General features: G+C 45.2%; 1 protein-coding gene and 3 non-coding genes across 4 annotated transcripts in view; all 4 read left to right on the plus strand.

Annotated features, from left to right (window-relative positions):
• The window catches only part of wdr43 (WD repeat domain 43), a 57,802-nt gene extending 43,251 nt beyond the window's left edge, over positions 1–14,551 (plus strand). Inside the window, 6 exon segments of the mRNA XM_055636399.1 lie at positions 609–640; positions 3,757–3,820; positions 6,495–6,608; positions 9,962–10,031; positions 12,794–12,849; positions 14,430–14,551. Of these exon segments, the coding sequence (XP_055492374.1) occupies positions 609–640; positions 3,757–3,820; positions 6,495–6,608; positions 9,962–10,031; positions 12,794–12,849; positions 14,430–14,549 (456 nt within the window). The 3' untranslated portion in view covers positions 14,550–14,551.
• Positions 1,792–1,924, plus strand: LOC129697706 (small nucleolar RNA SNORA31). Its single transcript, XR_008723561.1, has one exon. It is a non-coding gene; the product is annotated as a small nucleolar RNA SNORA31 (small nucleolar RNA).
• LOC129697705 (small nucleolar RNA SNORA31) lies at positions 4,635–4,766 on the plus strand. Its single transcript, XR_008723560.1, has one exon. It is a non-coding gene; the product is annotated as a small nucleolar RNA SNORA31 (small nucleolar RNA).
• On the plus strand, positions 11,436–11,568 carry LOC129697766 (small nucleolar RNA SNORA31). Its single transcript, XR_008723574.1, has one exon. It is a non-coding gene; the product is annotated as a small nucleolar RNA SNORA31 (small nucleolar RNA).
• Positions 14,552–17,066: the final 2,515 nt, after the last annotated feature.

Consider the following 17,066-nt stretch of genomic DNA (forward strand, 5'->3'; position numbering starts at 1 on the left):
GAAAATTGAACACCGCCAAATAACAGGATGTAATAGCTTGATTTTTTAATGTAAATATAATGTAAAATATAGTGCTTGCATTAGACTTCATTCCATCATAGTCATTCAGCATGGAAACAGGCCCTCGGCCCAACTTGCCCACATCCACCATTGTGTCTAATCTACACTAGTCCCGCATGCCTGCATTTGTCCCATATCCCTCCAAACCTATCCTATACATGTACCTGTCTAAATGCTTCTTAAACATTGTGATAGTACCAATGGCACCCCCGGCCACTGTGAATTGATCCGAGTATATTGGTCAGTGGGAGAATCAAGAGAATTGAATGAAACACAGCAAGAGTAGATTGCAGGGTTAATATTGTGAGGGGAATGGGATTGTTCAGAGGTGCATGTTTTCCTTCAATTGAAACAGCCTCCTTTATGTCATGATGAAACATCCTGAGTTTCCATTCTCTCCAATCCGACTACACAGCTGGAAGCAGGTGAACATAACCCCACATAATGCTGCTTGGTCACCTGCCCTTCTATGTGGATGTAATTGATGACGGACAATGTGCCATCAACTTTATAATATATTCTTTTCCACCCTCCCCCTCCCCCTCCAGATCACAAGACGATTGCAAGGTCATCCTTACGGGTGAGTTTTTAATTTTGCTCATATTTTTTGTCCATTCCACTGCTGTTTTTAGCTGTGTAATCTTTGCATGCTTGCTAACCGGGTGATGTGGCACAGCAGGTCGGGTGTTCAAACCATCGTCCAGTACCCCAGCAGTGTCTGCGCACTTGGCATGTGGCCGGCAAACGTCATGCTGCTGTGTTCTGGTGCTAGTACCTTTATGGGCCTGTTCCACTTAGGCGATTTTTAAGCGACTGCCGGCGAATACGACAATGGAATTCACCGAAGCCAGCACCAGCGACAACCTACGACGTCCTGGCGGCAACCGACGTTAACCTAGCAACAACCTACGTTAACCTGGCAACAACCTACGACAGCACCTACGTCAAGCTACGCTCATTGGTATCAAACCCACGATCGCCGAAAGATTTTCGATATGTTGAAAATCCAGCGGCGACCAGAAAGATGCTACGACTCTTTGGGCGACTGAGGAGACGACTCACGACCATACAGGCGACAGTCTCTAGTTGCCTGTAGTCATCTAAAAAAATCACCTAAGTGGGACAGGGCCATTAGGCTTCTTATGTCTGGAGGATTAACAGAGTTTCTGGCACCATTATCCAGAGCTGAGAGTGTTGTATTGTCATATGTACTGAAATGGAACAATTAAATCCTTACTTGCAGCAGCGCAACAGTCCTCGATAGATAATACATTAAATGAACTGCAAAAAGTTCAATAAATAAAAGACCCAATATAGTGCAAGACTAAACAAAGCCCAAAGTCCCTGGTGCAACCTGGACATTGGAGTTGGTAGTGTTCAGCCGTAAGTCGATTGCATCAAAGTGCTGCCAGCTCCTGTCAGCACATTGAGAGAGACTCTGGCTTTAAGATGCCTCTTGTTCTAAATACAGTAAACCCTTGCAATAACGGACCTCTATATAACAGATTTTGGTTATAGCAGACCAAGACTCCCGTTGCACCTTTCCTCCAGTTATCCAGTGAGCTGGTGCCCGGTGGCAGCAGCTTCCGCTTGTGGGAGCGGAGGGAGTGAGCAGTATGGAGTCAGCGTGTGTACCGGGCTCATCCCCTGGCACACCCTCCCGGCCTTGGGTGAAATTAGAATGTATAAACTCACCTTTTAGCCTATTAACAGTTAGAAGACAAGCTGATAATGCACTTATTGACAGCCATGAAGCATCAACAGTGGCTTTCTGGTTTATTTTTTTTAAAGTGCAAGATTAATTTCCTCGCGCTTTCTGCTTGCTCTCCCAATGGCAGGTCGGATTGAATAGAGGAAAACATAGTCGATATTTAGACTTAGCTTCTGCTATCATTTTGTGACATTGGCATTGTTACGTTTACAGAGATAATGATAACTGTTTAACGTGTTATCCAGGCAAATCAGACCGTGCATGAGTTCATTAGGTTTGATTTAGAGATACAGAGTGGAAACAGGCCCGCCGAGTCCGCACAGATTGGCGATCACCCTATACACTAGCCAGAAGCCAATCCTACAAACCTCCCACACCTGGAGTATTGCGTACAGTTTTGGTCTCCAAATCTGAGGAAGGACATTATTGCCATAGAGGGAGTGCAGAGACGGTTCACCAGACTGATTCCTGGGATGTCAGGTCTTATGAAGAAAGACTGGATAGACTTGGTTTATACTCTCTAGAATTTCGGAGATTGAGAGGGGATCTTATAGAAACTTACAAAATTCTTAAGGGGTTGGACAGGCTAGATGCAGGAAGATTGTTCCCGATGTTGGGGAAGTCCAGGACAAGGGGTCACAGCTTAAGGATAAGGGGAAATCCTTTAAAAACGAGATGAGAAGAACTTTTTTCACACAGAGAGTGGTGAATCTCTGGAACTCTCTGCCACAGAGGGTAGTTGAGGCCAGTTCATTGGCTATATTTAAGAGGGAGTTAGATGTGGCCCTTGTGGCTAAGGGGATCAGAGGGTATGGAGAGAAGGCAGGTACGGGATACTGAGTTGGATGATCAGCCATGATCATATTGAATGGCGGTGCAGGCTCGAAGGGCCGAATGGCCTACTCCTGCACCTAATTTCTATGTCTATGTTTCTATGTCTAAACCTGAACGACTTTAGAATGTGGGAGAAACCTGGAGCACTCGGAGGAAACCCACGTGGTCACAGGGAGAGCGCACAAACTCCTTACAGACAGCACCTGGAGTCAGGATTGAACCCGGCTCTCTGGCGCTGTAAGGCAGCAACTCTGCCGCTGCACCAGAGAGTACTGGGCCCGTCCCCCAGCGCACCCTCACAGCCTTGGGTTAGATTTTACCCCTCCCGCTCGGTAAAAGCAGACAATCAGCAATAACAGACACCATCACTCTCTTGCCCCCCCCCCCCCCCATACCTTTGTCCGTTAAAGTGAGGGTTTTCTGTATTCAGCCATGCAGCCTAGTGATAGATTGCCAGTCCTTATCGAGTCATCACTGCAGAGCTGTAGAGAGCATGAAAATCACAATGATTTTGCCAGTGTTACAAGTTGCAACAGTTATAACAACACTGGTTCTCTCTGGCAAATGGCTGCCAGCTCAAAACGAAGATCAGCAGATGTGGGCTATGGTTTAATCTGTTGATATCTAGAGGGAAGAATTGGTTTAATTTTAAGACCGAATTGTAGTGCTGAGGTTGGATGGAATTTCTGCTCCTATAGCATGGACAAGCTGTATATTTTGAGATATCCCCTGCATTCTGACAAGCTTAGGGATCAGTGCATCTCAGTTCTCGTAGACGGCACAGTGACCTAACGGTAGAGTTGCTGCCTCTCAGCGCCAGAGACCCAGGTTTGATGCTGACTACGGCTGCTGTCTGTACGTAGTTTTACAGTCTCCCTGTGACTGCGTGGGTTTTCTCCGGGGGCTCGAGTTTCCTCCCACACTCCAAAGACGTGCAGGTTTGTAGGTTAATTGGCTTCTGTAAATTGTACCTAGAGTGTAGGATAGAACTGGTGTTGGATTGCGCAGACTCGACGGGCCGAAGGGCTTGTTTCCACGCTGTATTTCAAAACTATACTCCATTTCAATGCAACTTGGTCTTAGTCATTAGCTGTGATTGTTTTGTGGCTTTTGCTCATATTTAATGACTTTTCCCTTTCTTTTACTCCTAGTGCTTTGTTAATGGTCCGGTGGCTAAAGACTGTCTTCACCCAACATGCCTCCTTTTTATCTACAGTAAGTCCACCCCTTGGGATTTTTCCACACTGGGATACATTTTTGCTGAGTGTCATGAATTCCCTTCTACCACTGCTCACCTCCTGTCTTTTCTGCTAACTCAGCCAGGTCAGCTTGACCAACTCGTGTCATTGTCATCCTCTCCTGCGTTTCACCCCCGCCTCAAACTGAAAACCAAACACAATTTATCACACGATGATCATCGCTCCCTTCGCTGTGAGTGAGTCACCACTTTAGAGCTAGCGCCAACCGTGGACGTTAACACTTTGTGTCAGCAAAGGCATGTTGCACTTGGCTAGGGGCGCACAATGGTGAAGCTGGTAGAACAGTTGCCTGACCGTTTGCACGTTCTCCCTGTGACCGCGTGCGTGGGTTTCCTTCGGGTGTTGCGGTTTCCCTCCCACACCCCAAAGACGTGCAGGTTTGTAGGTTGATTAGCCTTCAGAAGTTGCTGTCAGTTTGTAGGGAGTGGATGCGAAAATGGGATAACAGGACTCGTGTAAACTGAGGATCGATGGTTGGTTGGTGTGGATTTGGTGGGCTGAACTATGTTTCCATGCTGCGTATCTCTGTAAATTGCCCCAGTTGTGTCGGGAATTAATGTGAAAGCGGGATAACATAGAACTAGTGTGAACAGGTGATCGATGGACAGTGTGGACTCAGTGGAATGAAGAGGCTATCTCCTTGCTGTTTCAATGAAATCAGTCTTTCAATCAAGACTGATTTTCCAGGTGATATAGTATGTATAAACTCACCTTTAAAACATGAAATCTTTTGGCTTGTAGCCTATTAACAGTTAGAAGACAAGCTGATAATGCACTTATTGACAGCCATGAAGCATCAACAGTGGCTTTCTGGTTTATTTTTTTAAAGTGCAAGATTAATTTCCTCGCGCTTTCTGCTTGCTCTCCCAATGGCAGGTCGGATTGAATAGAGGAAAACATAGTCGATATTTAGACTTATCGTCTGCTATCATTTTGTGACATTGGCATTGTTACGTTTACAGAGATAGTGAAAACTGTTTAACGTGTTATCCAGGTAAATCAGACCGTGCATGAGTTCATTAGGTTTGATTTAGAGATACAGAGTGGAAACAGGCCCGCCGAGTCCACACAGACCAGTGATCACCCTATACACTAGCCAGAAGCCAATTAACCTACAAACCTGAACGACTTTAGAATGTGGAAGAAACCTGGAGCACTCGGAGGAAACCCAGGTAGTCCCAGGGAGAGCGCACAAACTCCTTACAGACAGCACCTGGAGTCAGGATTGAACCCGGCTCTCTGGCGTTGTAAGGCAGCAACTCTACCGCTGCACCACCGTGCTGTGCAGGTAGTGTACGAGACTAAGGAGGCAAGAGTGCAGAATATTGTATTACACCTACAGAGTAAATGCAGATTTAAAAAAGAGCAAGGGCCGCAACGAAAGGGAACAGCAAGTTGAGCATTACGCCTTTGCCATATGATGTTTGCTTCAAAAGTCTGATTAGCAGCGAGGTGGAAGCTGCTCTTCAATCTGACGGTACCTGTTTACAAGCATGTGTATCTTCTGCCTGAAAGAGAGGGGATAAGAGGAGAGGTTGCGAGTAGTTGGCTACTCACGCGGTCGTGTGATGCATGGACGGAGTTGATTTTAAAGAGAGAGAGAACTTGCTGATGTGCGTATGTGCAAGACCATATCTTGTTAACGCCATGTCTGCCAGCGTACAGGTGTGTTATTGGAGATACAGCGCGGAAACAGGCTCTTTGTTCCACAGTCCCCACACATTATCAATCACTCGTGAATACTAGTTCTATGCTGTCCCAATTTTGCTCCTACGCGTTAGGTGGCAATTTACAAAATTAAATTGCAAGCTGCATGTCTGTGGAATGTGGGAGGAAACTGGAACACCCGGAGAAAGCCCACGGAGTGACAAGGAGAACGTGCAAACTCCGCACAGACAGCACCCGCAGTGAGGGTCGAACCCGTGTCTCTGGCACTGTTAGGTAGCAGCTCTGCCATCCATTTGTGTGTTTAGAAGTTTGAGATCCAGAAATGAAAGACAGCAGATTCAGGAAATCAACAATAAATACAAAATGCTGTAAAAATATACAGATCGGGTTACATTTACGGAAGAGAGGTGCTGTTCACCCACCTCCCCGTAACCTTTGATATCCTTACTAATTAAGAATCTGCAAAAATACCCAATGACTTGGCCTCCACAGCCGTCTGAGGCGATGAATTCCACCATCAGAAAGAAATTCTTCCCTCAGAAAGAAATTTTTCCATCTCCTTTCTAAAGATACGTCCTTTCATTCAGAGGCTGTGTCCTCAGATCCTATACGCTCCCACTAGTGGAAACATCCACTATCCAGGCCTTTCACTATTCGGTAAGTTTCAATGATGTACCCCCTCATCCTTCTAAACTCCAGCGATTCACCACTCGTGGGTTATGGGTCTCGACCTGAAACGTCAGCTATTCCGTCTCTCCAGAGATGCTGCCGGTCCCACTGAATTACTCCAGCTTTGTATGTCTACGGTTTAAACCAGCATTCGCAGTTCCTTCCTACACACAGCACTTGTTAAATACTGTGTACATGTGGAACCTCATCGGTCAGTGTGCTTTCACTTTAGCCAAGCTTTGCTGTGGCTGCTCCTGGGCGTGTGCGCTAACATGGATGATTTGACTCTGCAGCTGCCTGACCTTGTGCCACAACTCGGCGTGTTGTACCAGCTGATGGAGAGCAGAGTGAAGACCCTGCAGAAGCTGTCTCGCTTGCACGGCAAGCTTTATCTCCTCAGTGCACAGGTAAGACTCGTGATCCCAATGGCGTTCAGCGGAAAGGAAAGCCATTTACAATCTCAAAACAATAGATGGCCGACATTTAGTATTAACAAAAAAAACGATTGAAAAGTGCTGGAGTAATTCAGCGGGTTGGACAGTGTCTAGATACATGGTTGGGGTAGTTACCTAAATTTGGGGGGGGGGTGGAGGGGGAGGGGGGTGGAGAGAGAGAGAGAGAGAGAGAGAGGGGGGGGGGTGGGGGTGGAGCCTGGGTCATAAAGCCTGGTAAATTATAGGTGATACAGCTTGGGGGGGGGGGGGGGGGGGGGGGGGGGGGGGGGGGTGGGGTGATCTTAGGCAGATGGTTGGGCACAGGCTGGAGGTGAAAAGACATAAGGTGTGAGATTATACTAGAAGTGGTGCAAATTGTGAAGCCTGAGGATTCGTGAAAGGCCTGGGTAGATGTGGAGATGGTGTTTCCACTGGTGGGAGAGTCTAGGACCAATGAGCACATCCTCAGAATAAAAGGATGTACCTTTAGCAAAGAGATGAGGAATTTCTTTAGCCAGTGGGGAGCGAATCTGTGGAATTAACTGTGGAAACCAAGTCAGTGGGTATTTTAAAGCGGAGATTGATAGATTCTTGATTAGTACGGGTGTCCATTATGGGGAGAAGGCAGGAGAATGGGGTTGAGAGGGAGAGATATAGATCAGCCATGATTGAATGGCGGAGTGGACTCGATGGGCGGAATGGCCTAATTCTGTTCCTATGACATGTGAACGTATGAACTTGTGTAGCTGGGGTGGGGGGGGGGGGGAAAATGAGAAATGGGCAAAGGGAAGAGAGTGGGGGGGGGGTCAAGGTTAGTTACGTAAAATTGGAGAATAGCTATACAGCCCAATCTCAGTTCCCAAGTCTCCACTTTGTCTCTGGTGCATACCCAGGTACGTTTAAAACATTACTGTGGTGAGTTCCAGACCCCTGCCACCAGGCCCTGAGGAAAAGGTTTCCCTGCTCGACATTCTTCCAATACCACCCATTATTCTAAATCTGGGACCCCTGATGATTTTCTAAGCAAAGCTAGATTCTTAGAATATTTTTATATCTGATTCAATCTATTCTGTTCATAGAAAACAGACTGGCTAATATATCTTTGTGGTTAAAATACTTCAGTCGTGGCGACATCCTGTAAAAATGTTGTTGGTTACGCTTTAAAAAAAGTTCCAACTTGGCTAAAACAGTTCCAACTTGGCTAATATTTCTTAATGCTTAAGATTCTTCAGTCATAGCAACATCCAGGAAAATGTTGTGATTCTTTCTTTCCCCTCATAGTAATTCGACTGTATTTAGGGCCTAGCGTAACTTATTATTGTATGCCACAGGGAATTAAAAAATTATTCTGTGAAGGAAAGAACTGCAGATATTGGTTTAAACCGAAGATAGACACAAAATGCTGGAGTAACAGGCAGCATCTCTGGAGAGAAGGAATGAGTGACGTTTCGGGACGAGATCCGAAACATCACACATTCCTTCTCTTATAAATGATTCTACTTGCTCTCTTCGGTAGGTAATCTCTCTGCGCGGTGATTTCAGGCATTTGTTCGTACATTTTAATCTCTCATCGTAGCATTTGTGTGTTCCGATTCTTGTTTGCCTTCCAAGGTGCATTACCACATACTTAGCCTAATGAGCCTTTTATTGTCAATCTTCTGCCTACTTGAATAGTGTGCAGGTTGACCTCGGCCTGTAGCTTGTGACTCTGCTAACCACACAAACAGTTTTGAATAGCTCTGACAAATGAAGTCTAAATCATTGTGCACCACAAAAAGCAAGCGCTAAAATAGTGTAGTGGTCAAGGTGTCGATCATTTTATCCATGGTGCGGTACAATTTATGGCGCTTGCTTGCGTTTATCTATAACCCGTGGGTCGTAAAGGTATTACTTTAGAAATACGATGTGGAAACTGGGCATCAACCCACCCAGTCCGCGCCAACCAGCGATCACCCCGTACGCTAGCACTATCCTACATGCTAGGGACATTTTACAGAAGCCATTTCCTGCTAGATGCAGGAAAAATGTTCCCAATGTTGGGCCAGTCCAGAACCAGGGGCTACAGTCTTAGAATAAAGGGGAGGCCATTTAAGAAAAAACTTTTTCACCCAGAGAGTTGTGAATTTGTGGAATTCCCTGCCACAGAGGGCAGTGGAGGCCAAATCACTGGATGGATTTAAGAGAGAGTTAGATAGAGCTCCAGGGGCTGGTGGAATCAAGGGATATGGGGAGAAGGCAGGAACGGGTTATTGATTGGGGATGATCAGCCATGATCACAATGAATCAGCGGTGCTGGCTCGAAGGGCCCAATGGCCTCCTCCTGCACCTATTGTCTATGTAACATACAAACCGGAGCACCTGTAGAAAACCCACGCGCTCACAGGGAGAACGTACAAACTCCATACAGACAGCACCCGTAGTCAGAATCGAACCCAGGTCTCTGGCGCTGTAAGGCAGCAACTCTACCACTGTGCCGCCCTAAGAGGACTGCACAGTGGGCGGCTGTTAGGATGCAGTGTCCAGCTACCAGGACGTCAATTGGCAGCATCTCAAATATCTGCTGTGGGTTGGTTCATCCATTCTTGATTGCTTCTGTTATAATGTTCTGCCTCCTGGGTTAAAGGTTGAAGGGGTCAATTTACTTTGCAGAGACTTGGTCGTAGTCCAGGCTGACACCGTAATGTAATGCTGAGAAAGTGGGACATTGCTTGGCAGTGCATTACCTCAAATTAGGCATTAAACCAAGTCTGTCCTCACAGGCGGATGTAAAGATATTATAGGAAGGAACTGCAGATGCTGCTTTAAACTGAAGATAGACACAAAAACCTGGAGTAACTCAGCGGGACAGGCAGTATCTCTGGAGAAATGGGGTGGGCAATGTTTTGGGTCGAGACCCTTCATCCTCTGAAGAAGGGTCTCGGCTCGAAACATCGGTCACGACCTGAAACGTCGCCCATTCCTTTTATCCAGAGACGCTCTTCTAAAGATATTGTATTCTCTTGAAGACCAGTAAGGGGGGTATTCCATGCTTTCTGGTCTATTTTATCCTCACCTCAACAGTACGGAAACAAAAGTAGATTATCAGGTTTGTGCATGTACAAATAGACTTCTGCAATTCTTACATGAAGATAATGACATTTCAAAAGCACTATAATGGCTCCAGGTTATTTTCCTGAAAGGTCTATTAAATTTAACCCATAAATCAAGTACGTCAGTGTCCCTTGCACCTCTTGTTTATCATGAAGGTCCTGCTTGGCTCGAATGTACATTCTTGTGATTGCCAGTGTAACTTTTGTGAACTTAGTGGATGTTTTGATATCATTTAGGTTGCAGCATCACAGCGTGTGCAGGATGCAAGCACCGTCAACCAAACAGCAAAACTAGTTTATGCAGAAGGTAAGCACGAACAGTGGACATTGTGTGTGTGTGTGTGTGTCCATGTGAGTCTGTGTGTCTTGCATTCTCGGTAGCACAGTTAACGTTTATTGTGATGTACCCAGTTGCATTGGAAATACTTTTTGCCGCTGCCCAGGCAAATTGTGCCATATGTGTGTGAAATGCACATACAGCGGATGGTGCAAAGAAAAAGGAGACCGATTGCCACAGTGTTATAGCTACAGAGAAAGACCAGATAAAGAAAAATGTACTGTGGTATTGGTGCTGGTTTATCATCACGTACCAAGATATTGTAGATCATACAAGATATTGTGGTTCATAAAAGATATTGCAGTTTGTTTAAAGTAACAATGCCCAGTCACACACATGTGAATGCGCTGTTAATAGGTCATAGCAAACAAGAAGCGTGTGCAATGGGGGCTATAATGGAACTGAAGGAGAATGTGGGAAAAGTCACACGTGGGTGGGGCTTGTTTTGTGGAGAATTTGTTTTTGTTTAAGGAATGGCAGGATGCAGGGATGGGTAGGTTGAGGAATTGAAATTTGGGGGCTCGGGACTGAAGGCATTGGCATCTGGTGGGAGACACAAAGTGCTGGAGTAACTCAGCGGGTCAGGCAGCATCTCTGGAGAGAAGGAATAGGTGACGTTTCCAGTGTAGAGGCACAGAGAAAAATGTTTTGCTTGTTTTATCCAGTCAAAGGAAAAGACTACACATGATTACAATAAAGCTGTCCATAGTGTATAGATAAAGGGTACAACATTTAGTGCAAGATGAACGATAAACGATTAAAGATAATTCAGTGTTCTCCAACGAGGCAGATGGGAGGTCAGGACCATACTCTGGTTGGTGAGTGGAGAGTTCAATTACCTGATAATAGCTAGGAAGAAAGGAGAGTAAAACAACTGGAATAAATGCCACTATTGGAATTGTACCTTTCACGATGCTGTGGAATAATTGAGAATAATAGACTTCTGCTGTCCATATTTTATACAATTAGTTGGACTTTACTGGACTATACCTTACACGTTCTTCCCGTCCTGTATGTACACTGGACAGCTCGATTGTAATAATGTATAATCTTGTCGCTGGCTGGATAGCATGCAACTAAAAAAATGTTCACTGTAGGAGGGGACTGCAGATGTGGGTCTACACTGAAGCTAGACACAGAATGCTGGAGTAACTCTGCAGGACAGGCCGCATCTCTGGATAGAAGGAATGAGTGATGTTTCGGGACCCGAAACGCACCCTTCTCGACCCGAAATGTCACCAATTCCTTCTATGCAGAGACGTTGCCAGTCCTGCCAAGTTACTCCAGCATTCTGTGTCTCGCTTTTCACTGTACATCGGTACACGTGACAAACTAAACGAAAGGCATTTTCTGGAACAGAGTGCGTGGCTGATAATGCATCTATTGACAGGCCGCAAGTTTGACACTAACTTTGCAGGTCATTTTTACTGAGATGCAAGATCAAGTTTCTTTGCGCTTTCTGCCTGCCTTCCCTGTGGCAGCTCGGATTGAATAAAAGAACACAGTAACACTGCAATGTTATGTGTACCTCGCAGCATTTAACTTGCAAACTCACTACTGTTTTACTGTTCCTTTATATAAAACTAAAAATGACCACCTTTGTGAATGGTTTCCTCAAAATAAGGGAAAAAAAAGATGAAATGTAATAACTGCCAGCCAGAGACCATTTCCCCAACCCCCCCCCCCCCCCCCCCCCCTTCCTTTTCTGCACCCCCATCCCAGTGTGTACACATTTCTTCCACTGTCCCCTCCCTCCATCCACTTCCACCTATGTTCCTCCCTCTGGCTTTGCATTTCACTTCTCTCTTATCTGGCACCATTTTTTTCCGTCTCATTTTCAACTCTGGCCTTTGTCCACCCACCCATCCATCCATCAAAACCCTCCGTGCTTCTATTAACCTGTCACGTGTGGGAAGGAACTGCCGATGCTGTTTTACACCGACGATAGACACAGAATGCTGGAGTAACTCAGCGGAACAGGCAGCATCTCTGGAGAGAAGAAATGGGTGACGATTCAGGTCGACCCTTTTTCAGACAATCGGGGGGGGGGGGTGTAGCAGGAATGAAAAGGTTTTAGAACAAATCAGAGCTGGCTAACGAAATATGTACCAATGGTCCATTGCCAGCTGTGGAAGAGGTATGGATGCCCACAATGGTCCCCCCCCCCCCATATAACAATCTGCCTGTGGGTCCAAGAGGTTCACTAATGACTCCATTGCATGGACATTATGTTTCTCCCGTTGGAAAGCCAGCCTAAAACTCCCCCCTGCCCCTTTACCCCAATGTTTGAACAATCAGTCTGAACAAGGGTCCAATAACCATATTTAACAATTAGAGCACTCGGCCCTAAAGTCCTGCCGAACAAATTTTTTCCCCCTTAGTCCCACCTGCCTGCACTCGTACCATAACCCTCCATTCCCTTCTCATCCATATGCCTATCCAATTTATTTTTAAATGATACCAATGAACCTGCCTCCACCACTTCCACTGGAAATTCTACACAACTATTAAAGAAGTTGCTCTTAAAACACTCTCCCAAATTCCTGCCCGATTCTTTACCCTCAAATGTTTGTTAATAATATGATTGTTTTTCATTAATACCCTATCAGCCACCCCATGACGCCTACGGCAGCATTCCCTTCCATCCTGGTGCGTGACAATGGACAAGGGGTTGTAAAAATACTGCCTGTGCTGCTGTACACTGACACTGATTGATTTTGTTTCTGTGCTAGAATCATCGGAAGGTGAAAACTCCGAAGATGAGTTGATGGAGGATCACGAATCCGATGCAAGTTTCTCACAATCATTAATGCAGTTTGGTCACCCTGTTATCGGAAGTTGCTGTTTAGCTGGAGGAGAAGATTTACGAGGATGTTGCCAGAACTCTAGGGCCAGAGCGTTAGGGAGAGGTTTAGCAGGCTAAGACTTTATTCCTTGGAGAGCATGAGGATGAGGGAGAATCTTATAGAGGTGTACATCAAGATGAGAGATGATAGGTATATGGACGGGAAAGGAATGGAGGGTTATGGATTGAGTGCAGGTAGATGGGACTAGGTGAGAGTAAGTGTTCGGCACAGACTAGAAGAGCCGAGATGGCCTGTTTCTGTGCTGTTGAGGACATATAAATAATGTTTTAGATAACGGCACAATCATAACGGTTAAAAAAACAAACATTTGGACATGTACATGGATAGGAAAGGTTTAGAGGTATGTGGACCAAACGCAGTCAGGTGACACTAGTGTTGATGGGGCAAGTTGGTCGGTGTGGGCAAGCTGAGGCGAAGGGCCTGTTTCCACACTGTACCACTCCTTAAACGCCTCATAGAATTCACCCTTTAAAAGAGGAGACTGAGTATGATACTGATGGGATTGCTCTTGCAACGATCGGATAAGACTAATTTCCCACTTGGTGGTTCACCCTTGCTTCGGTGGGTGCTCAGGAGTGAATTGGCCATCGCTTAATTACTTTGCACACAAAAGTAGTTGTATTGAGCTCTGGTGAGACCACATCTGGAGTACTGTGTCCAGTTTTGGTCTCCTAATTTGAGGAGGGACATCCTTGTGATTGAGGCAGTGCAGCGTAGGTTCACAAGATTGATCCCTGGGATGGCGGGACAGTCATGAGGAAAGATTGAAAAGACTAGGCTTGTATTCACTGGAGTTTTAGAAGGATGAGGGGGGGGATCTTATAGAAAAATATAAAATTATAAAAGGACTGGACAAGCTAGATGCAGGAAAAGTGTTCCCAATGTTGGGCGAGTCCAGAACCAGGGGTCACAGTCTTAGAATCAAGGGGAGAATTTAAGACTGAGGTGAGAAAAAACTTTTTCACAAAGAGTTGTGAATTTGTGGAATTCCCTGCCACAGAGGGCAGTGGAGGCCAAGTCTCTGGATGGATTTAAGAGAGAGTTAGATAGAGCTCTAGGGACTAGTGGAGTCAAGGGATATGGCGAGAAGGCAGGCACGGGTTATTGATAGGGGACGATCAGCCATGATTGTCCCCTATCGAAGGGCCGAATGGCCTCCTGCACCTATTTTCTATGTTTCTAAAAAGAGACAAGTGATGGAGTAACTCGGCGGGTCAAGCAGCATCTGTGGAAAACGCTGATGGGTGAAGCTTAGGCTTGTGTAAATTTGTCCCAGTGTGTAAGGTAGAACTAGTGTGTGGGGATTGCTGGATTCGGGTGTGTTTTCACGCTATATCTCCAAATTAAACTAAAAAATGAAAGCTACTTTTTTGTAAAGCTACAACAGGGTGGTAATCATGTAAAATTAAAATGTATAGTTTTTGGGCACTTTTCATAGTTTCACGGTGGATAAACTGTGGGGAATTTTGTAACACCAAATGTCCAATGTTTCTAAACTTAGGAAAACTGGGAAGAAGAGAAAGAAGAGCGTGCGGATGACCCAAAAATGAACATTGATAAAGAAGTCAGTGACGACTCCGGAGAGGACTTGCACACAGAGAACGAGAGCGAAGAGGAATAAAATCATTTTTTTAAAGGAAGATTGACTATATCTGCACACTTGGGCCAATGAATCTGCCCTGGGCAGCTGAATATATATATTTTTTCCACACTGAAAATCTGGTTTGGAAAGCAGGCGACGGACTGGCAGTGAAGACTGCACCCAGGATTGTCCGCGCACATTGGATTCCAAGGAACTTGTGACTGTCGGTGGTACAAGGCTCACAATTAAATATTTCTGCAACCATGTTTCTAATGCAGGTCATTTTTTCTCAAAAGACAATTTCTATTTGGAGTGATTCCCACAGCCAGTAATGTGGAGCAAACTCGTGACCATTTGAAAAGGGATGGGTGCTTTAACATCAGTCGTCTAATCCTTGACTACTGCTGTGACATTTTAACCTGATGGGAGGATGTGGTTTGGAGGTTTCTCCCAGGTGGTTTGGTTCTGACCAGCTGCTTCTTGTGCTTTCAGGTTGGTATGTTACAGGTATGTCGTCGTTAGCTGGTGACAGAATTATGCTGTCTTCTTGTGCTTATCAGGTTTGGTATGTTAGTGACAAGATTCCCCTTTACAAGATATGTTCTGTACGTTAGCTGGTTGACATTCATTAATTCTATTTTGCAACTGCTTTTTGTCTATAAAGCTCAATACTATTTCGCAGCTATTAACGCTGTTTTCTCCTTCAAAACTTTACTTAACATCGGCCGTGAAGGGAGGGAAACAAGATGACTGTCCCAGCCACCTTTTACAACAGATTGTTGCCTTAAATAGTTTTTTTTGTCCCCTTTCCACAGACATTAGTCTTTCCACATAATGCAGCATCTCCTTTTTTTTTACATGGTACAAGATATCTGAAAACATTGGCCATTTGAATCTCCAATACCACCCTAGCTTTCGCTGCTTCTCTGTCATTTGGAAAAACATAGGTCATTTGTTTACAAAGATGTGACTGGCTATTTCTCTCTTTTTATTGCCTCGCCCCATAACAATGTCATTGAATGGCATCTTACTTCAAAGTTATCCCAGTAATCTCTCTGCCTGTCACTTGGGAGACAATGAGACAAAGGGATTTATTGTCTCACACACCCCGCAACCTGAGGAAAGCCTAATTTGACACTAAATGTAAGCTAACCCAGAAACCAATTTAATATCTTCTTATATTTTTAACTAAAATTCGGATTCATCACACCCATAACAATGTTTGAATGGTCGCTGACTGGTTAACCCAGTAATTTTGGGCACCAGATCTGAGGAAGGATGTGCTGGCTCTGGAGTGGGTCCCGAGGAGGTTTACAAGAATCCCAGGAATGAGTGGGTTAACTTATGGTGAGCGTTTGATGGCACTGGGCCTGTACTTGTTGGAGCTTAGAGGGCCAGGGCTGGTAACTGAATATTCAAGGGTATACCTCCTATCGAAAAGACAGACAGGCGGGCAGAGGGGGTGGGGTAGGTCTGTTGGTGAGGAATGAAATACAGTCCCTTGCAAGGGGTGACATTGAAACAGGAGATGTGGATTCAGTAGGGATAGAACTAAGGAATTGTAAGGGTAAAAAGACCCTAATGAGACATCTACAGGCCCCCAAACTAGCCTGGATATAGGGTGCAAGTTGAATCGGGAGTTAAAATTGGCATGTAGTAAAGGTAATGCCGTGGTTGTGGGAGATTTCAACATGCAGGTAGACTGGGAAAATCAGGTTGGTTCTGGACCCCAAGAAAGGGAGTTTGTGGAGTGCCTCCATGATGGATTCTTCGAGCAGCTTGTATTGGAGCCAACCAGGGAGAAGGCAACTCTGGATTTAGTGTTATGTAATGAACCGGATTTGATAAATGAACGAGATTATGGAGCCATTAGGAAATAGTGACCATAATATGGTTGTTTAATCTACAATTGGAGAGGGAGAAAGGTAAATTGGAGGTGTCAGTATTACAGTTGAATAAAGGGGACTATGGAGCCATGAGGGAGGAGCTGGCCAAAGTTGAGTGGAAAGATACACTAGCAGGGATGACAGTGGAACAACAATGGCAGGTATATCTGGCAATAATACACAAGGTGCAGGATCAGTTCATTGCAAAGAGGAAGAAATATTCCAAGGGGACCATGGCTGACAAGGGACGTCAGGGACAGTATAAAAATTAAAGAGAAGAGGTATAACGTAGCAAAGATGAGCGGGAAGCCAGAGGATTGGGTGATGTTTAAAGAGCAACAGAAGATAACTAAATAGACAATACGGGGAGAAAAGATGAGGTACGAAGGTAAGCTAGCCGAGAATATAAAGGGGGATAGTAAAGTTTCTTTAGGTATGTGAAGAGGAAAAAAAATAGTTAAGACCAAAGTTGGAGACAGAAACAGGTGGATTTATTATGAGGAACAAGGAAATGGCAGATGAGTTGATCAGGTACTTTGGATCCGTCTTCACTAAGGAGGACACAAACGATCTCCTAGATGTACTAGTGGCCAGAGGATCTGGGGTGACGGAGGAACTGAAGGAAATCCACATTAGGCAGGAAATGGTGTTGGATAGACTGATGGGACTG

This window comes from Leucoraja erinacea, chromosome 5 (assembly GCF_028641065.1).
Source record: "Leucoraja erinacea ecotype New England chromosome 5, Leri_hhj_1, whole genome shotgun sequence".
In the NCBI taxonomy this organism is placed as follows: Eukaryota; Metazoa; Chordata; class Chondrichthyes; order Rajiformes; family Rajidae; genus Leucoraja; species Leucoraja erinaceus.